The sequence below is a fragment of the Xyrauchen texanus genome, chromosome 34 (assembly GCF_025860055.1).
Source record: "Xyrauchen texanus isolate HMW12.3.18 chromosome 34, RBS_HiC_50CHRs, whole genome shotgun sequence".
Lineage (NCBI taxonomy): Eukaryota > Metazoa > Chordata > Actinopteri > Cypriniformes > Catostomidae > Xyrauchen > Xyrauchen texanus.
Window position 1 is genome coordinate 9,270,351 of NC_068309.1, and position 25,197 is coordinate 9,295,547.

Consider the following 25,197-nt stretch of genomic DNA (forward strand, 5'->3'; position numbering starts at 1 on the left):
TTGTCGTCTGCATGAATGGACCGTAAAAGCACTGCTTATTCTACCATATGTTTTTAGTTGATTATGCGTAACTGCTACATTTGTCATCATAACGTCTAAACAATTGGAATAACACACATATTGCATATATAAATCACAAGAATAAAAAGTAAAAATACAAATACAAGTTTATTATTTAATAAACATTTTATTTTTGAATTTTGGCAGGGTAGGCAGTGCCTAGTTTGCCTACCCAGACCGCACGTCAGTGACATTAACTATGTACATGTTCCACTAACATTTGATAACCAGAAAGTGGCCAAATACCTTTTTCTTGATTTTGAACAGTGCATCTATTTTTTTTACAATTTAGGTGTCTTTTCTAAAACTTCTTTGTCAAATGTTTTGCATAAAATGTATGCTTGTGCTAATTTTAAAATAATATTAAAATGTATATTTTATTATCGAATGCAATAGCATTAATTGTGTCCAAATACATTGCAAGACCACTGTATAATGTTACCTGTGTTTTACCTTATTGCAGGAGTCCTTCTCGTGTATAAAATTACACATTTACAAATAATAATCTTAGGATCCCTGCTCAGGTACTATTTATTATTTTGGCATTCCTACTATAAATATATATAGTTATAGCTAGATACAACATTGTTAGTCAATACCAGGCTTTTTACAGTATACAGCAATAGCCATGTACATTCATTTACAGATTACTTTAATTGGTACACTAGCTGAGGTCTGAGTGATATTACTGTAAAAAAGTAAACTTTACAGTAACTAGCTGTAATTATCCCATATATCCCATATATTATTATTTTAATATTTTATTTATTTATTGATTATTATTATTATTATTATTATTACATAAAGTTTAAAACACATTTAAAACACAGTTTCTATTTATTTAATTTTTTATTGGAGCATGGCAAGAATGGGGGAACTGGAGCATGACATATAGTAGTTACATATAGTAAAACATTGAAGTAAAAGACTACACAACATAGACAACAGTTAAAAATGTATGGTTACAAGGATAAACATTTTGTGACAGATTGAAGTAGGTCTTGTCAGTCAGTGCAGGGTCACCAGGATCAAGTGAACACTGAAAAAAAGAAAATTTTATCAATGTTAATGTTAAAGGTAATGTCGTTTATTTATTTAGCACAATTAAAAACAACGGGTAGTTGACCAATGTGCTGTACAATTTGTAAACATATGCAAAGCGCAAAAATACACAAAACACTAATATTATACAACATGTACATCTAACTTCTCACATAAAAACAACAAGCTACTAACATATCGGCAACATATCAGTAGGAGTTAGACAAGAAAGCCAGAGAAAAAAGATAATTTTTTAAAAGAGATTTAAAAGATACCACTGTGGATGCAGTTCTAATATGCTAAAGGCAAACTATTCCATAGCTTCAGAGCCAACACTGAAAAAGAACGATCTAGACCTCGGCAGACAAAGGTTTCGTCTAGACCTCGTGACAATCAGTCATTTTTGGTCAGAAGACCTGAGTGATCTTGGCAGTAAGTGTATCTGTAATAAATCTGAGACATAGGGTGGTGCCATACCATTTAGAGATTTAAAAACAAACAACAAAATCTTAAATCAATCCTATAATGGATTGGCAACCAGTGTACAGAAAACAAAATTGGAGTGATGTGGTCCCGGTTTCGAGAACCTGTCAACAATCTTGCTGCAGCATTTTGAACAATTTGCAATCGTGTCAACGTTGATTGACTAATCCCTACATATAAGGAATTACAGTAGTCCAAACGTGATGACACAAATGCGTGCATCACTCTCACCAAATCATAAAATGACAAAAATGGCTTGACTTTTGCCAAAATTCTTAATTGGAAAAAGCTTGATTGGACAATCTGTTTGTCAAATTTTAGGGAGTAATCAATAATTAACCCTACGTTTTTTACTATGTGTTTTCCATAAATGGATAAAAGGCCTAAATCAAAACAGGCGAACCCAGATACATTAGGGGGTGAAAACACAATAATCTCTGTTTTGAATTAATTTAAATGCAGGAAATTGACAGCTAACCAAGTTTTTAAATCATTCAGACATGCTAGAAGAGGCCCTAACAAATGATCCTCCTTTTTTACTGGCATATATATTTGTGTGTCATCCGCATAACAATGGAACGATACTTTGTGTTTTTTAAAAATAGCGACAATTGGAAGCATTTACATTTATGCATTTGGCAGATGCTTTTATCCAAAGCGACTTACTGCAGGGACAATCCCCCCGGAGCAACCTAAGTTAAGTGCATTGCTCAAGGACACAATGGTGTTTGCTGTGGGGATTGAACCAGCAACCTTCTGATTACAAGTTATGTGCTTTAGCCCACTAGGCCACCACCACTCTAGCATATATAGTGAAAACAGGATGGGTCCCAAAATGGATCCTTGAGGAACCCCATATATAAGTGGTGCCGACAATGACGTAAATTCATCCAGGGCAACTGAAAAATGTAATTATAGTTTAATATTCTTGATTTTATTTTGTTCTGTACAACACAAACAAATATTTTTAAAAGAATATCTCAGCTCTCTTGGTCCTTACAATGCAAGTAAATGGTGACCAGACCTTTAAAGCTCCAAAAATCACATAAAGGCAGCATACAATTAATCCATAAGACTCCAGAAGTTAAATCCATATCTTCAGAAGCGATATGATAGATGAGGGTGAGAAACAGATCAATATTTAAAATATTCAGACCATATATTAAAATGCTGCCATGATGTGCTTTTGGATCTCAATTTTTGGACATCATTCACTTGCATTGTTTGGACCTGCAGAGTGGAGATATTATTCTAAAAATCTTTGCTTGTGTCCTGCAGAAGAAAGAAAGTCAAACACATTTGTGATGCCATGAGGGTGAGTAAATGATGAAGAATTTTAATTTTTGGTTGAACTATCCCTTTATTCCTTCGATTTTGTAGCCATGCACTCTCTGACTAACAAGCAGCTTGTATGTGTGTGCAAACTTTATGTATGCGTGTGCTCCGAGTGTGTGCCAATTTGCACCTGAATGGTCAAAAACAAGTCTTGTCAAGGTATTAATGTAAATCACAGTCAGTTATGTCTAAAGTGAACAGTGCATCTTTCTCATATCTCACAGTGCTCTTACCCATTTCATGATACAAAGAGCCCTGTTTCACCGTCACCGCTACTGGTTTTCGTGGAGATGGCTCCTCAATCTTCATTAACTCATTACAACACTGTTTCCATTGGCCTACACAGAAAAAAAAAAAAGACTGTCAATCATAAAACAGTTCTTAGTTGTTCTGTCCGAAGGTGAATGCATAATTGTACATACCTGAGAACTTAAACAATGGTTTCGACTCAGCTATGAGAGAAAATTAAGACAATATTTTGCAACAGAGTCCAAATGTCTGAGTCCACTAGGCTTTACTACTGGACATTATCAGCACACTAGCTTGAGTGACCGAAATTGTGACCGCATCCCAATTCAAGTAGAATTGCAAACTTCCATGACTTTTAGCATTTCTAACTATTTGGTATGCCCCCCTTTTGCTTTATTTACAGCAAACACAACAGCTGGCATAGAAAAAGCTGATGATCCATGTTATCCAGCATAATTTGAAAATGTTCCAAAGAGCTTCTTAAATATTTCTTCATTTTATTTGTTACATTTGTTTAGATGCATGTTTAAATCATTTTTTTTTATGTGGTCTCAGACTTTTTGGACCAGTTTACAGTAAGAGGTGTAGGTCAAAGCTATGCATGCATGCCATGTAATAAATACCTCGCATTAAAATAACCTTGACAAGGATGCTTTTTATGAGGCGTTATGTAAATGTGTCTGCATTTTTATGTAAAATATGTATTGAATGTCAAACCTCCAGGAACACTAGTAGACATTTATCAACATCTCAAACCCATCACATTACACTTGTCATTACTTCACACTAAACAGCCTGCATGTTTTCCAACTTATGACACATAAAGCCACCAGACAAGGACATACTGTAAGATGTGGCTGAAAAGAATGAAGAAATGCTGCAAGTAATTATAGAAAAACTCCTTTTTCACAAACAATAATAATAAACCCCTGTTTAAGTAGAAACCATGACTGACTACACGTAGACCCACGTCTCGACAAGATTTCAACCAATTCAATGTATATCATGTTATCATATATGATAAGATGTGACGTTTGCATAACGCCTATTCTACATTCTAGATTGGGATTAACAAACAAATGTGTAATAAGTAGCATGCATTGTACTCTTTCCAGTTGCATAAACAAAACAATCAAATTACATTCAATGTTGTGATACACTGCAGTGAAATTTATATCTTTTGAACTTGAATGTCGTAATTCAGGATGTTATTCAATAAGGTTGCTTTTTTCACTTTGAATTAAATATTGCTCAAATAAATAAAAGTATGCAAGTTACTCAATGTGCCATAAATTATGTTAAAGACTAGTTAAAATATTTTTCTGCATTTGCAATCTCTACTTACTTGATAAATAACATTTGTGATCGACCGATGTGGGTTTTTTTAATGGACGATGCTGATATCTAGAGAGCAGGATGGCCGACATAATCTCACCGACCCCTTTATTAGGAACGACTGTACATCTACTTATTCATGTGATTGTCTAATCAGCCATTTTTGTGGCAGCAGTGCAATGCATAAAATCATGCAGATACAGGTCAGGAGTTTCAGTCAATGTTCACATCAACCATCAGAATGGGGGGAAAAAAAAAATATCTCAGTGATTTGGACAGTGGCATGAATGTTGGTGCCAGACAGGCTGGTTTGAGTATTTCTGTAACTGCTGATCTCCTGGGATTTTCAGGCACAACAGACTCTAGAATTTAATCAGAATGGTGCCAAAAACAAAAACATCCAGTGTGAGTCAGTTCTGTGAACAGAAACACCTTGCTGATGAGAGAGGTCAATGAAGAATAGCCAGATTGGTTTAAGTTGACAGACAGGCTGCGGTAACTCAGATAACTGCTCTGTACAATTGTAGTGAGCAGAATAGCATCTCAAAAAGCACAACATGTCGAACCTTGAGGCAAATGGGCTACAAGACCACATCATGTTCCACTTCTGTAAGCAAAGAACAGAAACCAGAGGATGCAGTGGGACTACCATCTGTGTACCTCAGCAGAAATCAAGATTCATCAGACCAGTCTATGTTTTTCCAGTCTTTAACTGCCCTGTTTTGGTGAGCCTGTGTCCACTTTAGCCTCAGCTTTCCTGTTCTTTGCTTACAGAAGTGGAACCTGATAGGTCTTCTGCTGTTGTAGCCCATTCGCCATACGGTTCAACATGTTGTGCATTCTGAGATGATATTCTGCTCACTACAATTGAACAGAGTGGTTACCCGAATTAACCTTTCCGTCAGCTCGAAACAGTCTGGCCATTCTCCGTTGACCTCTCTCATCAACAAGGGATTTCCATCTGCAGAACTGCCACTCATTGGATGGTTTTTATTTTGGCACCATCATGAGTAAATTCTAGAGACGTATGATGAGATTTTACATTTTACATTTTTGCATTTGGCAGACGCTTTTATCCAAAGCAGGGACAATTCACCCGGAGCAACCTGGAGTTAAGTGCCTTGCTCAAGGACACAAAGGTGGTGGCTGTGGGAATCGAACCAACAACCTTCTGATTACCAGTTATGTGGTTTAGACCACTACACCACCACCAATAAATGCGTGTGAAAATCCAAGGAGATCAGCAGTTACAGAAATACTTAAACCATCCAGCCTAGCAACAAAGATCATGCCATGGTCGAAATCACTGAGATACCACTTTTTCCCCATTCTGATGGTTGATGTGAACATTAACTGAAGCTCCTGAACCGTATCTACATGATTTTATGTATTGCACTGCTGCCACACGATTGGCTGATTAGATAATGGCATGAGTATGTAGGTGAAAAGGTGTTCCTAATAAAGTGGTCGGTGAGTTTATATATATGATGTATGACATAGTAAATGACATGTACATAAAATTGCTAAAAATAAACTAAACTTTTATTAAGCACAATTTTTACTCAATTTCGCACAAACCTGCGTTTGCTAACTTTGTGTGCGGTTTGCTAAACTAATCAGCCAAACAAGATAATGTTTTAGCTGTGCCGGATCATTTAAAAACACCAAATATAAGCAGATGTATAGGCTGCAGCAATATATCGGTCAACCACTAAATAAAAGCTAGTTTAGAGAAAAACGATTTATATTTGTCTACAAAACTATTTTGAAGCCTTTAGGCCAATTTTGTCCAAACTTTTGACTGGTTGTGTAATAGCTGATTAAAGATCACGACAATGTTCAGCCCAGAAAATTCAAAGGTTGTGTGAATATAGTATATGGCTACAGGCATTTTAAATACAGGCAATTTTTCAACTCCTCCCATTCTTGATTTCTTTGTTTAGTGAAACTGCTATCGGTTGTCAGACCAGGACAAAGACTGTAATACATGGTGCAAACTGTGTTTTGAGATACTGGTCAAACTGAGGTGATGCCCAGACAAATTACAAGACAGCAAGAGGATATGCGTGCTTGTTTGATTTGGAAAACAAAGTCGGTATCTCATGTTTTCTTCAACAAAATTTTGCTTAACATGTTGAAAAATTTGTTGAGCAAGCACTGCTATTCAAGCAGAACATTCATGTATTTCAAGCAGTCATGAATCTTTGTCAGGAAGTGCTAAAGGTGTCAATGATCCATTTTACAACAAACGATCGTATCTACTTCTTTTGCCTTAACAACATTATAGTTTGTTTATGGTAAACTCTAATATGTATTTCAAAGCAGTTACATTTTAATGCTTGGGGTGAAATCCTCCTACAATTTTCTTGATTTTCCAGTATTTTTTGGTTTTACATCAAAATTCTTTGGGTAAACATTTATTGATATATTCTGTTATTTCCTTGAACCAACCATTTGAAAGCATCCACCCATGAATGTCTGTTTTCAGTTCAGTTCAAGAATGTAACCTAGAAACCAAAAACACTGTTGAGTGAATGTTCCATAGTACAGCCATGGTTGGCTGATTGACAATAGTTTATATCTTCTAAAATGTGGAATTTCTGAAATCATAAATGTTGGGCTAAATGGAGCCAGTTTCTGCCATTGGCAGCCCAAAATGTTCAAACTGTCTGACATAACCATAACAGTACGACTCCATGTCATGAACTGAAAAATGAGAGATTAAACATACAATGCATAAATAAATACTGTACTAATATATATATATATATATATATATATATATATATATATATATATATATATATATATATATATATATACATATATCTATATACACAGACTGACTATCCAGCAAATGAAGTACAGTAAATACTACATGATGTATAAATGCTACATTTAAATTATTGTCCTTAAAAAGGCTCCATTTTTTTTTCTCTCCAAAATGTAGTTTCTGTTCATTTTGGGGTTAAATAGGACCAAACTTTTTTTTTTTTTTTTTAACTCACTTGACAGGCAGAGGGTTTACTCATAGTATACACAATTTTCCATGGAGCAAGTGTACAAGGGGCCATTCAGACTGAACACATTCTAGTGTTTAAAAAAAACAAAAAACTGAATTCTGGTGTCTCAAGATTTCTTTTAAGGGACTGTTCAGATCAAATGCATACTTGAATGAAAAGAAAAAACTGAATGCAATACCACGAATGGAACAAAATGCAGGTATCTCCAGACCATTTAGTTAAACAGCAAAAACTGCATATGTCCAGAGAGTTAACAGCACATTCTTGGTACTTCTCATGAACTTAATTTAACTTTGCACAAAATTTGAAATACATTCTCCTTGGACATTTAACAAACTAAAATGTGAAGGAATGGTAAATAGTAATAATAAAAAAAGATTTTGTGGTTAAGTAAATATAGCAGAAAATATTAAGTACTTTCTACTTTGAGTAAGTTATTTTAAGCAAGAACATGGAAATATGAAGTAATTTCCACAGTACATTCAAACATGTAAAAATGAATGTTCTAGCTTATAAGTAAATATTATTTACGATTGTTTGTTATTTTTACATTGTGTCTTCATGTATAAATCCTAAAGTAGAAAACCATGCCACATGTATTTGCTAATTTGAGTAAATTTCACTGATAAATATAATAAGTAAATTTTACTTAAGATTTTAAAACTGGTGTTTGTTGCATGCACTTGGCTTGAATTATTAATGAGCTTGCATGGTTTTACTGTTTTCAAGTTTATTTACATTTGTTTTTATTGTTATTTGTGTTATATTATTTGGTATCTTCTTGTATTGTGCAGTCAAGTTCATTTTCTGCTCAAAATTACCGGTTCATACTCAATAAAATAAAAACTAAGCAGTGTTGGGGAAGCTACTTTGAAACTATAGTTTGGCAAGCTACAAGCTACTCATTCATAATTTTAAGTAGTTGAACTACAGTAAAGCTACTCTTTTGAAAAAGTAGTTAGCTACACTGCGAGTTAAAATCAAAAAGTAGCTAGCTACATTGAAGCTACTTAATGAGGCAATATATTTTTTAACGTTACCATCAAACCAATAATATAAATAACAAAATTTACACTAATGACATTTATTAATGTATTAAATACACTGAATTAATAGTAACTTTAATACAGTTAATAATGGCCATAAAATACAAAACAAAAAAAAAAATTTTTATACATCACAATTTTCAGTCCTGCTGCTGCCAGGTGTAGCCTACTTCCCTAAAAATATATATTGTTTTATGACAAACTCTCCTTTGGGTGGCATTTTTTGTTCTTGTAACATAATATTTAGTGTAGATAATATGTGAATAAAGACTCAGGGCTTGTTTCTTCCCTCACCTGGGTTCATGCTCATTGTATTTTCTGACATTGAGACTTTTTTGCCATTGACATGCAAGTGCCAGCTTTACAGGTGTCATACAGAGGTTGCTCTACAAATATTTATTCGCTTTGTTCAGGTCCAAAAAAAGTGGACGGAGGGTCATCTTAGATCAGGGGTCGGGAACCTATGGGTCACAAGCCACAAGTGGCTCTTTGTTGAAAAAAAAATAAAGTGGCTTGCTGAGTGTCTCACCATTCACATGATCGTTTAAAACTTTCTAGAGATAATTATCCTGCAGAAAGTGTACAGCCTACTCCTGGTGAACAAGGTTTGAAATGAACACCTGCCAAAGTAGTATTTTGCTGATGTACCAGTCAATGTGGAAGGCGACCTGTAAGACTTCTCGGAGTGATATATTTCAAGAAATTAGACAAAAAGATGCATGTTTGACAAAACGTGATTAAATTTTGAAGAACAGACAAAAGAAAAGCTGCCGATGGGTGTCTGATTTGATAGGTGCGCAGTGAGCTCTGCTGTTCACGAGTGCAATGAAAGCACTTCTCCTAGACATGCACATTCATAAAGTTTTGGGCCTTGTTTCCCAATAACTATTGAGCTTAGCTGTTAAGAGCATTTTCTACAAGTAATTTTATAAATCATAAAATAACACAAGACACGTTCACCTTAAACCTAAAATTTTGCTCCATTTTCTTTTCTTTAGGCAGCTTTAGGAAGCTTATAGGCTTATTTATTATGATGATGATGATTATAATAATCTTTACATTTATAATTGTCTTTAGTTCTTAATTTGTACCTGTTGCCATGTACTGGTACTTGCGTGATGGCAAATGGGGCCATTGGAGACTGTAAATGTTTGGATTTGGGGAGGTAGTTAAATAGAAGATTTTTTAAAAACCTAGTTATTTTAATAGCTTTTTTAGTTTAATTTAAAGTGCAATTTGAATTTAGAAAATGTCTTAAGTTTTTAAATTAAAAATTTTCAAAATTGGCTCCTTAGTGAAAAGTTGAAATTTTTTTGTGGCATAATAATAATTATTTGCAGAATATAAATTATTTCTATTACCAATAATTTTATTTATTTTACATGAAATTAATAGTTAATGTAATGCTAAGAAATTGAGAAATCAAACCGTTTTGCATGATAGTAATTATTATAATATATACTGTACATTTATAATATTGTGTGATCTATTAAGAACAAAGTGTCTGAAACATTATTTGTTTCATTGAAGAATAAAATGGTGTTCTTTTATTAACCATCAGAATCTCTTATCCAAGTGAGCTGTAATAAGCGCTCAGTAGATGACGGTAATTCCCTATTTTTGTTTGTGATCTGTCATTACAAAAGATGATGACGCTGCCTGATTCTGATCAGCAGACAGAAATATGCTGCCAGATCGTTGGATGTTTTGCTCCAACACAAAAAGGAAGTCTAGTAGTTATAATCTGACCATTGTAGCGTTTGGTCACGCTAAACCACTACTTGCTGTATAGCAGAGGGGAACTGGCTCCCCCAGCTGAGCATGGTTTCTCCCAAGGTTTTTTTCTTCCATTAACTAACATGTTATTGAGTCTTGGGTTCCTTGCCATAGACACCTTTGGCTTGTTCACTGGGGGCCTCATTGTTGAGGTATGATTTTCAATGACATTCTTCAGTGAAATGATGACTTTAAGACATTAAAAGTCATAACAGCATAGTTTTCTATAAAGCATGTGTATTTGAAAGAATGTGTATTGTGAAAACTGCTATACAAATAGAAATGACTTGAGTTGACTTATGCCTAAAAAGATTCTATAAAGAACCTTTTTATCTGGCTACTGAGAATCATATATGGTTCTATTTATTGAACCCTTACAGGGTTTTTCCTGGCTCAAAATGAGGCGGAGGAATACTGATCAAAAAGTGACATTAAAACACGTTAACATTGGTTTTGCGTTAATACACTACTGATGACCTGGTAACTGAATACTAGTGTTAATTTTGTCATCTGTTTTTTAATTTAGTCAGTCGTAATCCTGTCAAATATCCTTTTTAGTTTTTATGTATTTAGTCAATCTTATCCTATTCTTTTTTTTTTTGTATGCACATATACACACACACACACACACACATTTATTGATAAAGTGACAAAATCTACGAGGAAAAAGCAAAAGAGATTTCACGAAGTAAACACCTAGAGAATTAAATTGATGTCTCTTCTAAGAACGATGCTGCTTATATTCAGGAATTGTTGAAATATTTTGTATTTGGTTGAATGTGAAAAAGCAACATATTTGCAAGACAAGATTTTAGTAGCCACTGGCACGTTAATATTCACAAAGTACTTAGTCCATCTTAAAAACCCTGAAAGTAGCTTGACAAATGGAAAAAATCTTTACATTCATCGGAGGCTTAAAACTGACAAAATATATCATCAGGGTGTACGTTCATGACAAAATGTATAGCTTGTGTATTTATTTCATGGCCTTATGATAATCTAGGTTGACTAATGGCATTGATATTCTTATGAGTCATATGAATATGATCAGATGAGTCATTGCAGAAACGGTTTAGGTGTGACTCCCCATCAATATTTTATATTCTCTTTCTTCCTCCTCCTCCTCTCTCTCTTACTATGACTTCTTTTTGCCATAATTTTTTTGTGCATTTATTTTTATTTATTTTGGTAGTTGAGATGATTTTAAATACTTAAAATTATATTAAAAAAATACAATAATAATAATTATATATATATATATATATATATACAGTGAGGAAAATAAGTATTTGAACACCCTGCTATTTTGCAAGTTCTCCCACTTATAAATCATGGAGGGGTCTGAAATTGTCATCGTAGGTGCATGTCCACTGTGAGAGACATAATCTAAAAAACAAATCCAGAAATCACAATGTATGATTTTTTAACTATTTATTTGTATGATACAGCTGCAAATAAGTATTTGAACACCTGAGAAAATCAATGTTAATATTTGGTACAGTAGCCTTTGTTTGCAATTACAGAGGTCAAACGTTTCCTGTAGTTTTTCACCAGGTTTGCACACACTGCAGGAGGGATTTTGGCCCACTCCTCCACACAGATATTCTCTAGATCAGTCAGGTTTCTGGGCTGTCGCTGAGAAACACGGAGTTTAAGCTCCTTCCAAAGATTCTCTATTGGGTTTAGGTCTGGAGACTGGCTAGGCCACGCCAGAACCTTGATATGCTTCTTACAGAGCCACTCCTTGGTTATCCTGGTTGTCTGCTTCGGGTCATTGTCATGTTGGAAGACCCAGCCTCGACCCATCTTCAATGCTCTAACTGAGGGAAGGATGTTGTTCCCCAAAATCTCGCCATACATGGCCCCGGTCATCCTCTCCTTAATACAGTGCAGTCAGCCCTGTCCCATGTGCAGAAAAACACCCCCAAAGCATGATGCTACCACCCCCATGCTTCACAGTAGGGATGGTGTTCTTGGGATGGTACTCATCATTCTTCTTCCTCCAAACACGGTTAGTGGAATTATGACCAAAAAGTTATATTTTGGTCTCATCTGACCACATGACTTTCTCCCATGGCTCCTCTGGATCATCCAAATGGTCATTGGCAAACTTAAGACGGGCCTTGACATGTGCTGGTTTAAGCAGGGGAACCTTCCGTGCCATGCATGATTTCAAAGCATGACGTCTTAGTGTATTACCAACAGTAACCGTGGAAACGGTGGTCCCAGCTCTTTTCAGGTCATTGACCAGCTCCTCCCGTGTAGTTCTGGGCTGATTTCTCACCTTTCTTAGGATCATTGAGACCCCACGAGGTGAGATCTTGCATGGAGCCCCAGTCCGAGGGAGATTGACAGTCATGTTTAGCTTCTTCCATTTTCTAATGATTGCTCCAACAGTGGACCTTTTTTCACCAAGCTGCTTGGCAATTTCCCCGTAGCCCTTTCCAGCCTTGTGGAGGTGTACAATTTTGTCTCTAGTGTCTTTGGACAGCTCTTTGGTCTTGGCCATGTTAGTAGTTGGATTCTTACTGATTGTATGGGGTGGACAGGTGTCTTTATGCAGCTAACGACCTCAAACAGGTGCATCTAATTTAGGATAATAAATGGAGTGGAGGTGGACATTTTAAAGGCAGACTAACAGGTCTTTGAGGGTCAGAATTCTAGCTGATAGACAGGTGTTCAAATACTTATTTGCAGCTGTATCATACAAATAAGTAGTTAAAAAATCATACATTGTGATTTCTGGATTTTTTTTTAGATTATGTCTCTCACAGTGGACATGCACCTACGATGACAATTTCAGACCCCTCCATGATTTCTAAGTGGGAGAACTTGCAAAATAGCAGGGTGTTCAAATACTTATTTTCCTCACTGTATATATATAATATATATATATATATATATATATATATAATTATGATCTGTTGAGTCATTACTTTCTCACTTACAAATTACTGAAATTTTCAATTTAGTTCAATTCAGATTTTCACCCATAAAAGCTGAGGGTATTTTATTTTTTAAATCTTTACTTATTTTTATTCATAAAAGGATAGCTTGACTGTTATTTATTTTAATTGTATTCATTTTTTTTTTTACCACAGATGAAGCAAGGGTTGTATCGACAGTGCCAAATTCTCTTAAAAGGTACATTTTCTTAGATGACGTTAAAGTCATACACCACTGATAAGACTAAAATCAATAAATCATACCCTTATAATTTTTTTCTCATAAACATATTTAACATGAATATTAAACAATGTAACACCAATGACATATTTACATTTCTTGACAATTTGAATAATTTTTAAATGACTGAAAAGTCAAGGGACATGCTCGTCACCATACTAACAACCTTTAAAAACCTTTACAATTTTAACCAAAAATCTGTTCATCTATCTCTATAGTTTTCAACCTTTCATTCTCTCATTCTTGCTCTCCTTCATTAGGTCATCATCCCCCCCATTTTTAAGAGCGATTTGGGATGAATTCCAGTTTGATCATGTTGTTTTCATGTACCATTGATGTACATTATTTCCTTTAAGTAATAAACACTATATCCTCATACCAAAAAGTAAAAAGCGGTCAAGTGCTAGCAAATACAAATGCCGACTCGCATATTTACACACAAGCAAATGCTACTGCATGCACAAAAAATGAGTTTTCCATTATGTCATTGTTTATCTCTCGCTCTCTCATCAGTAAACAAAACATCTTATGAATGATTGCCAAAATGTAATCGACACAACCTTGCTACTATTGTGGCTACATTAAAATCTTTCTTATTACTGATTCAAATAATTGACACACCACACCACATCACTCCACTACACACAACCCCTCGTAATTAACATTTATTTATCTTGTAGAAAATATCCCAGCAACAACGTTTTACTGTATTTTTAAATCTGTAAAATTCCAACGATCCAAACACACAGGACTTCCATAAACTTGCATTAGAACAGAGCAAAAGCCTGTTTACTAATATAGAGGATGGCAACAGCTGTCAAGGCAGAATTAGTCAGTATTGATTTTAAGGCCGAGCTTAATGCAGGATCATTTGTCAAAAACTGCATTTTTACAAAGCATTGCAGCTTATTCATATTTTCCCTGTCACAATTGCAAACATTGCATCATAGTTTTTAGTGCTGTTCTTCAAACCTTTGAAATCTGCTGTATATACTCTATATTGTTTATTTTACTTCTGTTTTGTTTGCATAGGTACCGTCAGCCTTTGAATGTCTTCTATTACACTACATGCTCAAAACTCTTACAAATACAATCCCACAATACCTAACTGTTGCAGTCACTGTATAACAATAAAGCTGTGTTGTGTTCAAAGGCACTTTGTAACGAAGGTGCAGTATCAGGGAGCAGTAACTTAAAAAAAGCTAATAAATCTATTTTAAGCTTTCACCTGCCTCTAAAATTTCAATAAGACAGGCCTAACTGGTCGCCAACGTACTGCTAGATCATGTTTTGAAGCGGAAATTAAATATTTTCACACCTTTAGCATTTAAAAATTCCTGCATATGCAATAACTTAAATTTTTCACTTTTACATTTTTAACCAGCCAAAGGCTCGCTCGTGTGTGTTTCGCTGGAAAAATGTTGTGGCCCCTCCAGCAAAATAAACCAGTTCAATGCTTCATGCTGACAGAACAGGGAAAGAGGCATTTATTTTTAACGGAAACAATGCAAATCTTTTTGCGGTCTACTTAAATATTTTTTTTTTATGCAGTTATCATTTTATAAAAGGTGTAAGGCTTTATATAAAGGTGTATAGACATTTCTTACATTAACAAAAACATACTTTTTATAAGTACTATAATTGCAGATTAGAAAATTGGAATTTAGTGTCTCATTATAATGGCAATAAGATTGGGATCACAGTAAACCTTTCAATTTGAGGCTAATCAGAACTGGAAATGCCTTTTAAAAGTGTGAGACTAAGGCAGCTAGATATTATATAAATAGATAGACAGACAGACAAATAGAAAGAACAACAGAGCGATGGATGGATGGATGAACAGACGGACAGATGGATAGATGAATGGATGGATTGATTATTATCATTAATATTGGTAGTCACTTCCAGTCACATGTTTTTAAACATAGAAAACCAGATTCATCAAATTAGTCGCACATACATTCTGTTGCGAGCATTAGCCACAAAATGTATAAAACAAGCTGTGAAATTCAGAGTGACAGCTACTGTTGTGTATAGTGTTTTTTTTCTTTCAATTTTAAAATATGTATAGTTTAACTGCTGAAATCAAACATTTAAATTCTGCTTCACTGGGAATCTTTTTTGGGAATTACTGGTCTAGACTTTGATATCTGTCCGCTTGGTAATTATAAGCTCAAAACCAAATTCTAAAAAATATAAATCAGTATCTGAACAATGCTGGCTATGAGCATTTGGCAGAGGTCAATTAAGCATTTCTATGAAGGGTTTACAGTATGACAATCCTTCAATGTGGATTTAAATAGTCACTGGAACTTATTGTCATATCTCAATTTTAACTAGTGATACTACAAAACAATCTTAATAGGAAGCCTGGTGTAGAGGGTGGATGTGGGTATAGCATGGTTTGTCTATGATTTCTTGTATATTCTGGAACAAACTTACTCATGTCATAGAAATGCTGCCAGAACGCTTCCATCCAGCTGTGTGTGTCTTGAGGCGTTTGCATGAGAAGTGTGTATGTAGTCTCATTGGCAGACTGGTTACTTATAGTGATACTTTTGGTATTTAATGCAGGATCTCTGTCTGTGGCACGCACACGAGTGTCCTAAAGCAAGTATACAAATAAACATCTTAAAAATATGGTTCCAAGACAACGTGAACATAATAATTATGATAGATGGCCAATGTAGTCAACAACTTCCAACGTCAAGTAAGCTGTAACACTGGATTTACAAGACACACATAACATATTTTGCATCCTCTTCCTGAAAACAGAAGCAATGTCACATGCACGCACTAATTAATGAAGCATGAAGAGTTTTACAGCAAAACTCTCACTTATATAACAAGACGTTATGTAGTTTGATTTGCAGTATAGACACATCGCTAACGTTTCAATATAAAATCCCAAACTTAGCCTTGTTGAGTGCCCTCTATTGGCTAAAAGGTGCAAGAATGAGTGTCTGAACAGAGGTCACAAAAAGGATTAGTACATTTAAACTGTATGAATTTCATTGCATTAGATAGCAAAATACCAACTAGCGTCTAATATTGTGGCTTCATCTGTATGCACTGACTAACCTTATTAATTGGAATAGTGAACATTGGTTTCTCTAAAGATTCAGTATCATCTTGCTGCTGGTAACACTTTAAATCAGCCCCTTTCAGGACACCGTAGACGTCTATCCAATCCTCCGGACTGGCCTCTGACTGCTAAAAAGAGAGGTAAGACACTGAATATATGTAATGAAAAAGGGACATTTTTACCCATTTGATTATTAATAATACATGATCTACTGTATATGAACTTACCCCAACTCTGAGTTTCCCACTCATGACCTCTTGAGTCATACAGAGAGGCTGGGCCACAAGCTGACAGCACATATTGCCATATAGTGGCAACCAGAAAGAGGAGTCCTCTTAGACACATAAACAGACAAACAAAAACATGCTAACATGTGCAAAGAAACATAGGCTATACAAAGAAATACATAATGCAAAACATAAAAAGGTTCTGACAACATTCCCAAAAAAGTAAACGAAATAATGTTTTCTTACCTGTGCCAGATATGGTCAGGTCATGGGTTCGGAAAGAGTTCTGTACATGACACATGGTCAGAGATTTGTGTGCGAGGAGCTGATATTTAGGGCCCCTGAGGAAAGGAGGCAAAATTTAGGGCCCCTATGACCATGTTACATTGTCTTACAGTGTCTGAACTGACATTTTAATTCTATTTTGGAGTTGTTGTACATAAAATGGTCACAGAAGATTAACTAAAACTCAAATAAAAGTTGTATTTTAAATAGTGAAAACTTAGAGGGGGGGATTTCCTAAAAACATGTGCCGCCATATTTCATTGCAAATACAAATGAAAAGAAAGAGATAAATAAGCCTGTTTTTTTGTACCATAATGAAATCCACAATCTCAGTTCTCATTAGGGCAAAATTGTCACAAAATGTATTACAGTAATAGGAACCATTATGTCTGAACAAAAGAAATGTGTTATTATTAAAATCAGCATTAAATCAAATTAACGCCATTAAATCATCAAAAATACCATGATGTCTAAATACTTCTAAATTCAAACAATAGATCATTTAATTTTTTAGCATTACAGTAATCAGAATTGGTGGGTCATTGGTTTAATTATCATGAAAATGCTTAATTTTCTTTGTGTAAAATATAATTTCTTTTTTTTTTTCTCGTTTGATTTTGGGGTGAAATATGGCCCGAACATGTTTTTGACAGGTTTTGTGAGATTCCCCCTAAAATATTGAATTGGTTTCAAAATCAATCAATGTCTCTCAGCATATCATTGTGTTTTTTTCTCTGCTGTTTTATGTTCTAGTGTCAGACTGAGTGAATGTTGAGATAATCTGACAAGGTGTGTCTGTCTGTATAGACTGACTCTTCGATTGCATGTTTTCATGTTTGCGTCTGTGAAGTAAATGGGCAATTGACATGACATATACTTTTACTGTCATCAAAGAAAACAGACAGTATTTTTTCTTTTCCATTTTTATAATTTGGCAGGAGAGCAAAGAATACATACTTTGTCCATACAGTTGTTTGTTCATTTCTATATACCTTATATAGGTATATTATACCAATATACCTAAAAATCGCCCTGCAGTGTAACAACACTGTGCTGCGGGGTGACATGCTAAACTGTATTTATTGTGCAAGCAGTTCTCATAAATCATCGCAGAGCCATTGAAATGAACAGGGTTTGTACAGATGCTTCAAAGTTAAATTCAAGGACTTTCAACGACTTTTCAAGACTTTTTTTTTTTTACATTTTTATTTGTTTTCAAGGACTATGCTCGAGATGTCATTAAAACTAATTCTTTATTAGATTGTAAATACAAATATTTGATTCATTCAGTTAATTGTTTTTTAAAAAAACACCACTTACTACAAGTAAAACATATCTCAATGTGCATTTTTAACATTCTCACAGTAACAATTCATGGTTCCTTCATGACAAAATTGATGTGCAATTATAGTGTGCTCCCTTAAAACGCACTTCACATTCCAACAAATGTAAATAACTGGGTCCATAAACAGTAGTCCATATGACTCGTGCTGTGTTCCATGTTTTCTACAGTCACACAACAGATTTATGTGAGGAACTGACTGAAATTGCAAATGTCTCAACAAATGTCTTTCCATCGTACAAAATATAGACATTTTCCGTTCAGTTTTTGCCCATAAACACTGAGGGTAAAAACGGTGTAAGTTGACATTATTTGTATTCATAAACTTGGCGGTTGTTCTCTCTTCTATTATGTAATTTTGTTTCAAGAACAAAGCAAGTTAACACTAAAGAGGTTTAAATGGGTTGCAACACCAAATTTTGAGGGTTTAACGGGGTAAAAACACCACATTTTTCTGTGTAAGATATTACAGTTAAAATGTGAATTTATAATTTTTTTAACTTGCTGGGAAAAATCACTATATGCATATTCAATTAGCCTCTGAACTTCAACCTTAAAATGTATTTCCACAAAGTTATGTATTAAAATAAAATGTTAAAACATAAATAAATGGGTTTTAACATTAATAACCCCTTTGCCATTTAAATCAACAGACAAACATTCTTTTAAAATTAAATTATTATTAATATTTTAGTTATGCTACTTTGCACACTTGTTCGCCTTGCACTAATGCTTGTATTAAAAATAAGTACAAAATAAACACATAAATAACATGTCATCGAAGTGGTGTACCAAATGAAGGAGACAAGGATTTTTTTTCAGGCAACTGACCATTTCAAATATATTTGCAAACAAATGTGCAAAACAGAGTCAAGCCATTTCATATTATTAAAGGTTAGGATATAGAATATCCTTATTTTTTCTTCTTCTTCGGCTATTTTCTAGACTAAAAAAGTCAATGGACATGTTTGTCAACATATTTTGATATTGATCCAAATGTTGTCAGAAACAACCCATTTTGTGAGACACAAAGCTTTCTTTACACAAGGGGCGCTAGAAGGCTTGAGATACTGAATCCTCAATTGATCTGCATTCAAATCTCAGAATATTTACATCTCATCTAATTTTTTCACTCTGTAGAGTAATTAGGGGCCAAGCACGAAGGTGCTATGGCACCTGTTGTATCTGTTAGTATTATTATTATTCTAGCTGGGAGTCTATGGTAGCCTGTAACTGTACAAAGGAAAATTATTAAATTTGTCACACTGATAGGGGTGGTCATGAATAGCCACCCTAATGACCATAATGCCTCTCCACCACATTGAAAATTTTCTACAAGTCATCTTGGTGGCTCAGTTGCCTCCATGTCTGAGACAGTCAATCCGTGAATCTTATCACGTGGCTCGTTGAGCGCTTTACCATGGAGACATAGCATGTGTGGAGGCTTCACGCTATTCTTCGTGGCATCCACAGACAACTCGCCACACGACCCACCGAAAGCGAGAACCACATTAAAGCGACCACGAGGAGGTTACCCCATGTGATTCTACCCTCCCTAGCAATCGGGCCAATTTTGTTGCTTAGAAAACCTGGCTGGAGTCACTCAACATGCCCTGGATTTGAACTCATGGCTCCAGGGGTGGTAGTCAGTGTCTTTACTTGCTGAGCTACTCAGACCCCTGTATACATGTTGTGGTGCAGTGGATAGCACACTGAACTGTGGAACATAAAGTCATGGGTTCAAATCAATCCAGGGACAACTTGCTCTGTGAGCTGTCTGAATTATGCTCTAAACAATGACAAACCAAAGCAGCTTCATCAGGCCAAAGACTATGCTTAGAGAAGTGCGGATAACATCTTGTACAATCAGGCCAGTAACACAATAAAAAAAGAGATTAGAGTGGCTAAAAGAAGCTACACTGAAAAGCTGGAAAACAAGTTTTCAGCTAACAATCCTGCATCAGTGTGGAGAGGCTCGAAAGACATTGCTAACTACAAGACAAAATCCCCCAACACTGTAGGGAATCGACAACTGGCTGATGACCTGAATGTGTTTTACTGTAGATTTGAAAAGGCCAGTCTTACACCCAAACAAACATGAACACCCTCTGCAGGTTCCTGGGCTCTACCATCTCACAGGGCCTGAAGTGGGAGACCCACATTGACTGTGAAAAAGGCCCAGCAGAGGTTGAACTTCCTTTGCCAGTTGAGGAAGTTCAACCAGCCACAGGTGATGATGATACAGTTCTACTCAGCAGAGTCTGTCCTCTGCACTTCAATAATGGTCTGGTTTAGTTCAGCTGTGAAATCTGACATCAGAAGACTACAAAGGACAATTCTGACTGCTGAGCGGATTATTGGATGCCCCCTGCCCTCCCTTCAGGAACTGTACACTTCCAGAGTGAGGAAAATGGCTGGAAAAATCACTCTGGACCCCACTCACCCAGCCCACTAACTTTTTGTGATTGCTCTATGCTTGGTATATGTCCCTTTGGTGACTGTCAGTGTTGTAGCTCTGTTGTGCGGTGGACTGTGCAGTAACCTGTTGAACAGAAATTTGGAAGTTCAAATCCAACCTGAGGCGATGTGTAATGTTGTGTGTTTGAGCTTTATGTCATATGTAATCTTTGGGTTGTGGTTAATGCTGTGCAATGCTTGCCATTTCGGTGCTTGGCCCCGTAATTGCTGCTTGCAGCTCTATTTTGTAATTAAAACTGATAGCTGCAAGGATTCATACTTGTAAAATCAGCCACAGCAGTATCTATAAATTTTTTGTTTTAAATCCTCCAGTAACAATTGATTATGATTGGCCCATTCTGAACAGCGCTGCCAAAGGTAACAGGTGCCACGTGACAGCACCACCTATGCACTGCTTCTGCTGTGGTCTGGACCTATGCCCTTATGGTTAAAAAGAACTGGCTCATAAGTGTAATTTGTTTGTGAATATGATTCTACTGGTTGCATTTCTTGCTGCACACCCAACTGAATAGCACATCTCTAAACACTGTCACAGTGTGTTAGTACAGTGTTTCGTCTGCACCAGCAGAAAAATGTGCAGTATGTTTTTGAACCATTAACGGAACTGACAGTCATGAAAATTATCCGGTATTTAATACATTTTTTTATCAAAGTGGTTCTGAATAAGAAGCATACGGCACACAGAGAGAAGTATGCAAAAAAAGATTTAAAAAATCCTTTAATTCTCCATGATTCATGACATGAGCCATGAGTGAGAGCAAGAAGTGGAAACAAATGAATGCATTTAATTTATTAAATGATTTAAGCAACGTATTTAACTATTTTTGATCATTCAAGCACTTTTTAAGCACCTCTTGGTAAAAATGGCTATTTTCATGGGTTTTCCAGGACCTACATTTTAAAAAGCCAAATTCAAGTACTTCAAGCACTTTGTACAAACCCTGAATGAACTAGAGAATACAACATTTGATTAAGGAGTTGAACATTTAAAATAAACAGTTGAAACCATTTTAGACAACATTTCCTAATTGTACTATAATTATTGTGCGTTCAGATATTATCTTTGTACTATTAAAAATTCTAACTAGTAAATTCAAATAGTTGAACATGGTTGTAAAACGTCACCAGTTACAGCAACTAACTTTCTTTTATGAAAATATATTCTACTGCTCAGAACAGTGTATTAATGTGTACAGTAAGCTGTACATGTTTGTAAATGCAACACATATGGTACAAACAATCACACATATCCTAGTACTCACTGCACAGACAGGGCAGGCAGCAGGACCGGAGACACTAATCCAGGTGAACCCCCTTCCCCGGATCCCGCCCCGCTGCTGTGGGAACTGCAGGAAGCTGCCGTCTCCAGAGTTGCCATGAATTTCTTACTGGAGGCACGTGTAACAGAGCTTCCGAGGCGGCTCAGTCTCCTTGCGGAGAAGCCCATGCAGAGATCCTCCTCCACACAGCAGCTGTACAGCTCCACCCGCAGGTCGAAGCCTGGAGGTACATCAGTGCTATGAAGGAGAGAGAGAGGAAACTAGAGGTTTAGGATTTCTATTAATGTTTCAATAATATATATAATAATGCCTAAATAATATATATAATAATATATATAATAATATATGCCTAAATGAAGAATTAAAACATTTAAAGGGCTCATATCATAAATTTTTTTTAGAAGACTAATTTTCCTAGATCTTTTGATATATAAGACATTCTCATTCACTATTCACTTTCATTGTATGGAAAAAAGGATGCAATGAATGTGAATGGTGATTGAGACAACTGCCTTACATTTCTTTTTGTGTTCTACAGACGAAAGTCATATTAAACAAACAAACAAACAACAGAAAAGTCAGTTGTGTCAGGTTTTGGGGAAAAAGGGACATAAAACGAAGAGTATCTCACAATATCACTGTGTCATCGAAACAGATGTCTGTGAGTGTTCTGTCCACAATTACGAGATCGGTGTCATGTATCTCTATCCCAACCTGCAGCAAGCAGAACACAGCACACTGGTGCAGCTCTAAACAGAGAACGAGAGAATTAGTGAACAACTGACACAAATATTAATGACTTGGTGCGAGTAATAACTTGTCAGACTCACCCCCTTTGTTTTTGAAGTACTCAGAGTCTTTCCACATAAGAGGAATGCGGATATCTGAGGATATTAATTTGCACAAAACATTATAAATTCAAAGTATATCAAATACACAAAAATTATAAATTAGTTAGTCAGTCTGTGTTTGTTACCCCACAATGTGTGTGTGTGTGTGTGTGTGTGTAACCCCACCTGAAATGGCTACTTTTCCTGTGCAAGGTAATCTCTCGTCAAAAGCCCCGCCATCAAATGACCTTAAACAAACAAGCAAATCAATCAAAATCCATTCATCCATCCAAGCCATCATCCATCAAGCCACTATCTACTTTCCCATCCATCAAATCACCAGCTACAGTACTTTCCCATCCATCCATCCATCCATCTCATTATCTATCCATCCAAATCAACAGACTAACCAAATCATAATCATCCTCAATCCATCCATCCACCAAATCAACAACAAAACAAATTACCCCTCATCCATCCATCCATCCATCCATATCAACTAACCAAATAATTATCCACCCATCCAATCCATTAACCAACCAATCAAATCACCATCCATCATATCAATACATATATATACACACATGCAAATCAACAAACCAACCAAATCATTATCCATCCATCCATCCATCCAAATCAACTAATCAGCTAATCAAATCACTACTCATCCATCCAATTAACTAACCAGCTGATACAACTGCCATCCTTCCATCCATCCAAATCGACTAACCAAATCATGATCCACCCATCCAATCCATTAACCAACCAATCAAAATCACCATCCATCAAATCACTATCTATATATCCAAATCAACAAACCAACCAAATCATTATCCATCCATCCATATCAACTAACCAGCTAATCAAATCACTATCCATCCACCCAATCGAATCACCATCCATCATATCCCTATCTATATATCCAAATCAACAAACCAACCAAATCATTATCCATCCATCCATCCATCCATCCATCCATATCAACTAACCAGCTAATCAAATCACTAGCCATCCACCCATCCAAACCATTAACCAACCAATCAAATCACCATCCATCATATCCCTATCTGTATATCAAAATCTACTAACCAACCAAATAATTTTCCACCCATCCAATTAACTAACCAACCAATCAAATTGCCATCCATCCATCCATCCATCCATCCAAACCTACTGACCAACCAAATCATTATCCACCCATCCAATTAACTAACCAACCAATCAAATTACCATCCATCCATCCAGCCATCCATCCATCTCTAACATCACTTGATATGTATATCCACCCCTCTATAAATCTGTTTGTCACTCCCAAACCACTCATTCATCTCTCACCATTACCTGCGTCCAGCTTTCTGCATGGCCTGGGCTTCCTTCATGCGTTGCAGCTGGCTCATAAGTGCCATTATGCGGCTGTTAGAGGTAAGGAGGGTCTTGGAGGCCTCCAGAGCCTGATCTCTCTGAGAACAAGCAGCTAACAGCTTACAAGCCCCTTCTCTGATCCTGACCTCCCTTTCAATCTGTTCCTGGACCTTACAGTCCTGCAGAGACAAAGAGAGTTTCAACCAAAGTAGTTCTAAAAGCACTAGAGAGGCATCTGATTCTGCTTCCAAAAGTGTGGATACTCTTGGCTCAAAAGATGATGCTGTTGGGTTGGAATAACCCAGAAACTTTTTGTGACCTCAAAAAGGACATCAAAAGGAAATGAGGCCACGGTCCAAAAACCAGTGTTTAAGAGCAAAGCAGGTTGACCGTAGTTTAAATTGTTTTGGATTAACAGGAACATATTAATCTTTTGTAGCATGTATTTTTCCCTATGCAATCAATCCACTTATAACATTGATCAAGGATTGTTTCCATTTTCCATCCTCTTTCTGACCCTTAAACGTGTTAGTTTGAAGTCACGTCACATGTGACATGAATTTGTGGTAGTTTTATGGCACTGGTATAGGTTACTGTGCAACACTTCATTAACACGGACTGTCTTTTAAAGCATTTCTTTTCTTGTTTTACATTTTTATTTAATATTTGAGAATATGATAATCGTTTGACTTCATTTTACGCACTTATGTTCTTTGCAATAAACAATAGCTACGACACAGTGCCGATTGGTTTATATTGATTTGCTGCCCCCTT

General features: G+C 35.8%; 1 protein-coding gene across 2 annotated transcripts in view; it reads right to left on the bottom strand.

Moving 5' to 3' along the window:
• Positions 1–896: 896 nt before the first annotated feature.
• Positions 897–25,197, bottom strand: part of LOC127627326 (rhotekin-like) — a 32,176-nt gene continuing 7,875 nt past the window's right edge. Inside the window, exons 2-12 of one of the 2 annotated variants that reach the window (XM_052103672.1) lie at positions 24,403–24,602; positions 23,248–23,309; positions 23,062–23,115; positions 22,863–22,980; positions 22,214–22,468; positions 17,093–17,187; positions 16,847–16,953; positions 16,616–16,744; positions 15,977–16,139; positions 3,153–3,257; positions 897–1,099 (exon numbers count right to left, since the gene is read on the bottom strand). In XM_052103672.1, the coding sequence (XP_051959632.1) occupies positions 1,089–1,099; positions 3,153–3,257; positions 15,977–16,139; positions 16,616–16,744; positions 16,847–16,953; positions 17,093–17,187; positions 22,214–22,468; positions 22,863–22,980; positions 23,062–23,115; positions 23,248–23,309; positions 24,403–24,602 (1,299 nt within the window). In that variant the 3' untranslated portion in view covers positions 897–1,088. Of the gene's footprint in view, positions 1,100–3,152; positions 3,258–15,976; positions 16,140–16,615; positions 16,748–16,846; positions 16,954–17,092; positions 17,188–22,213; positions 22,469–22,862; positions 22,981–23,061; positions 23,116–23,247; positions 23,310–24,402; positions 24,603–25,197 lie in introns of both variants that reach the window. The other variant, XM_052103673.1, reaches the window with a different exon arrangement.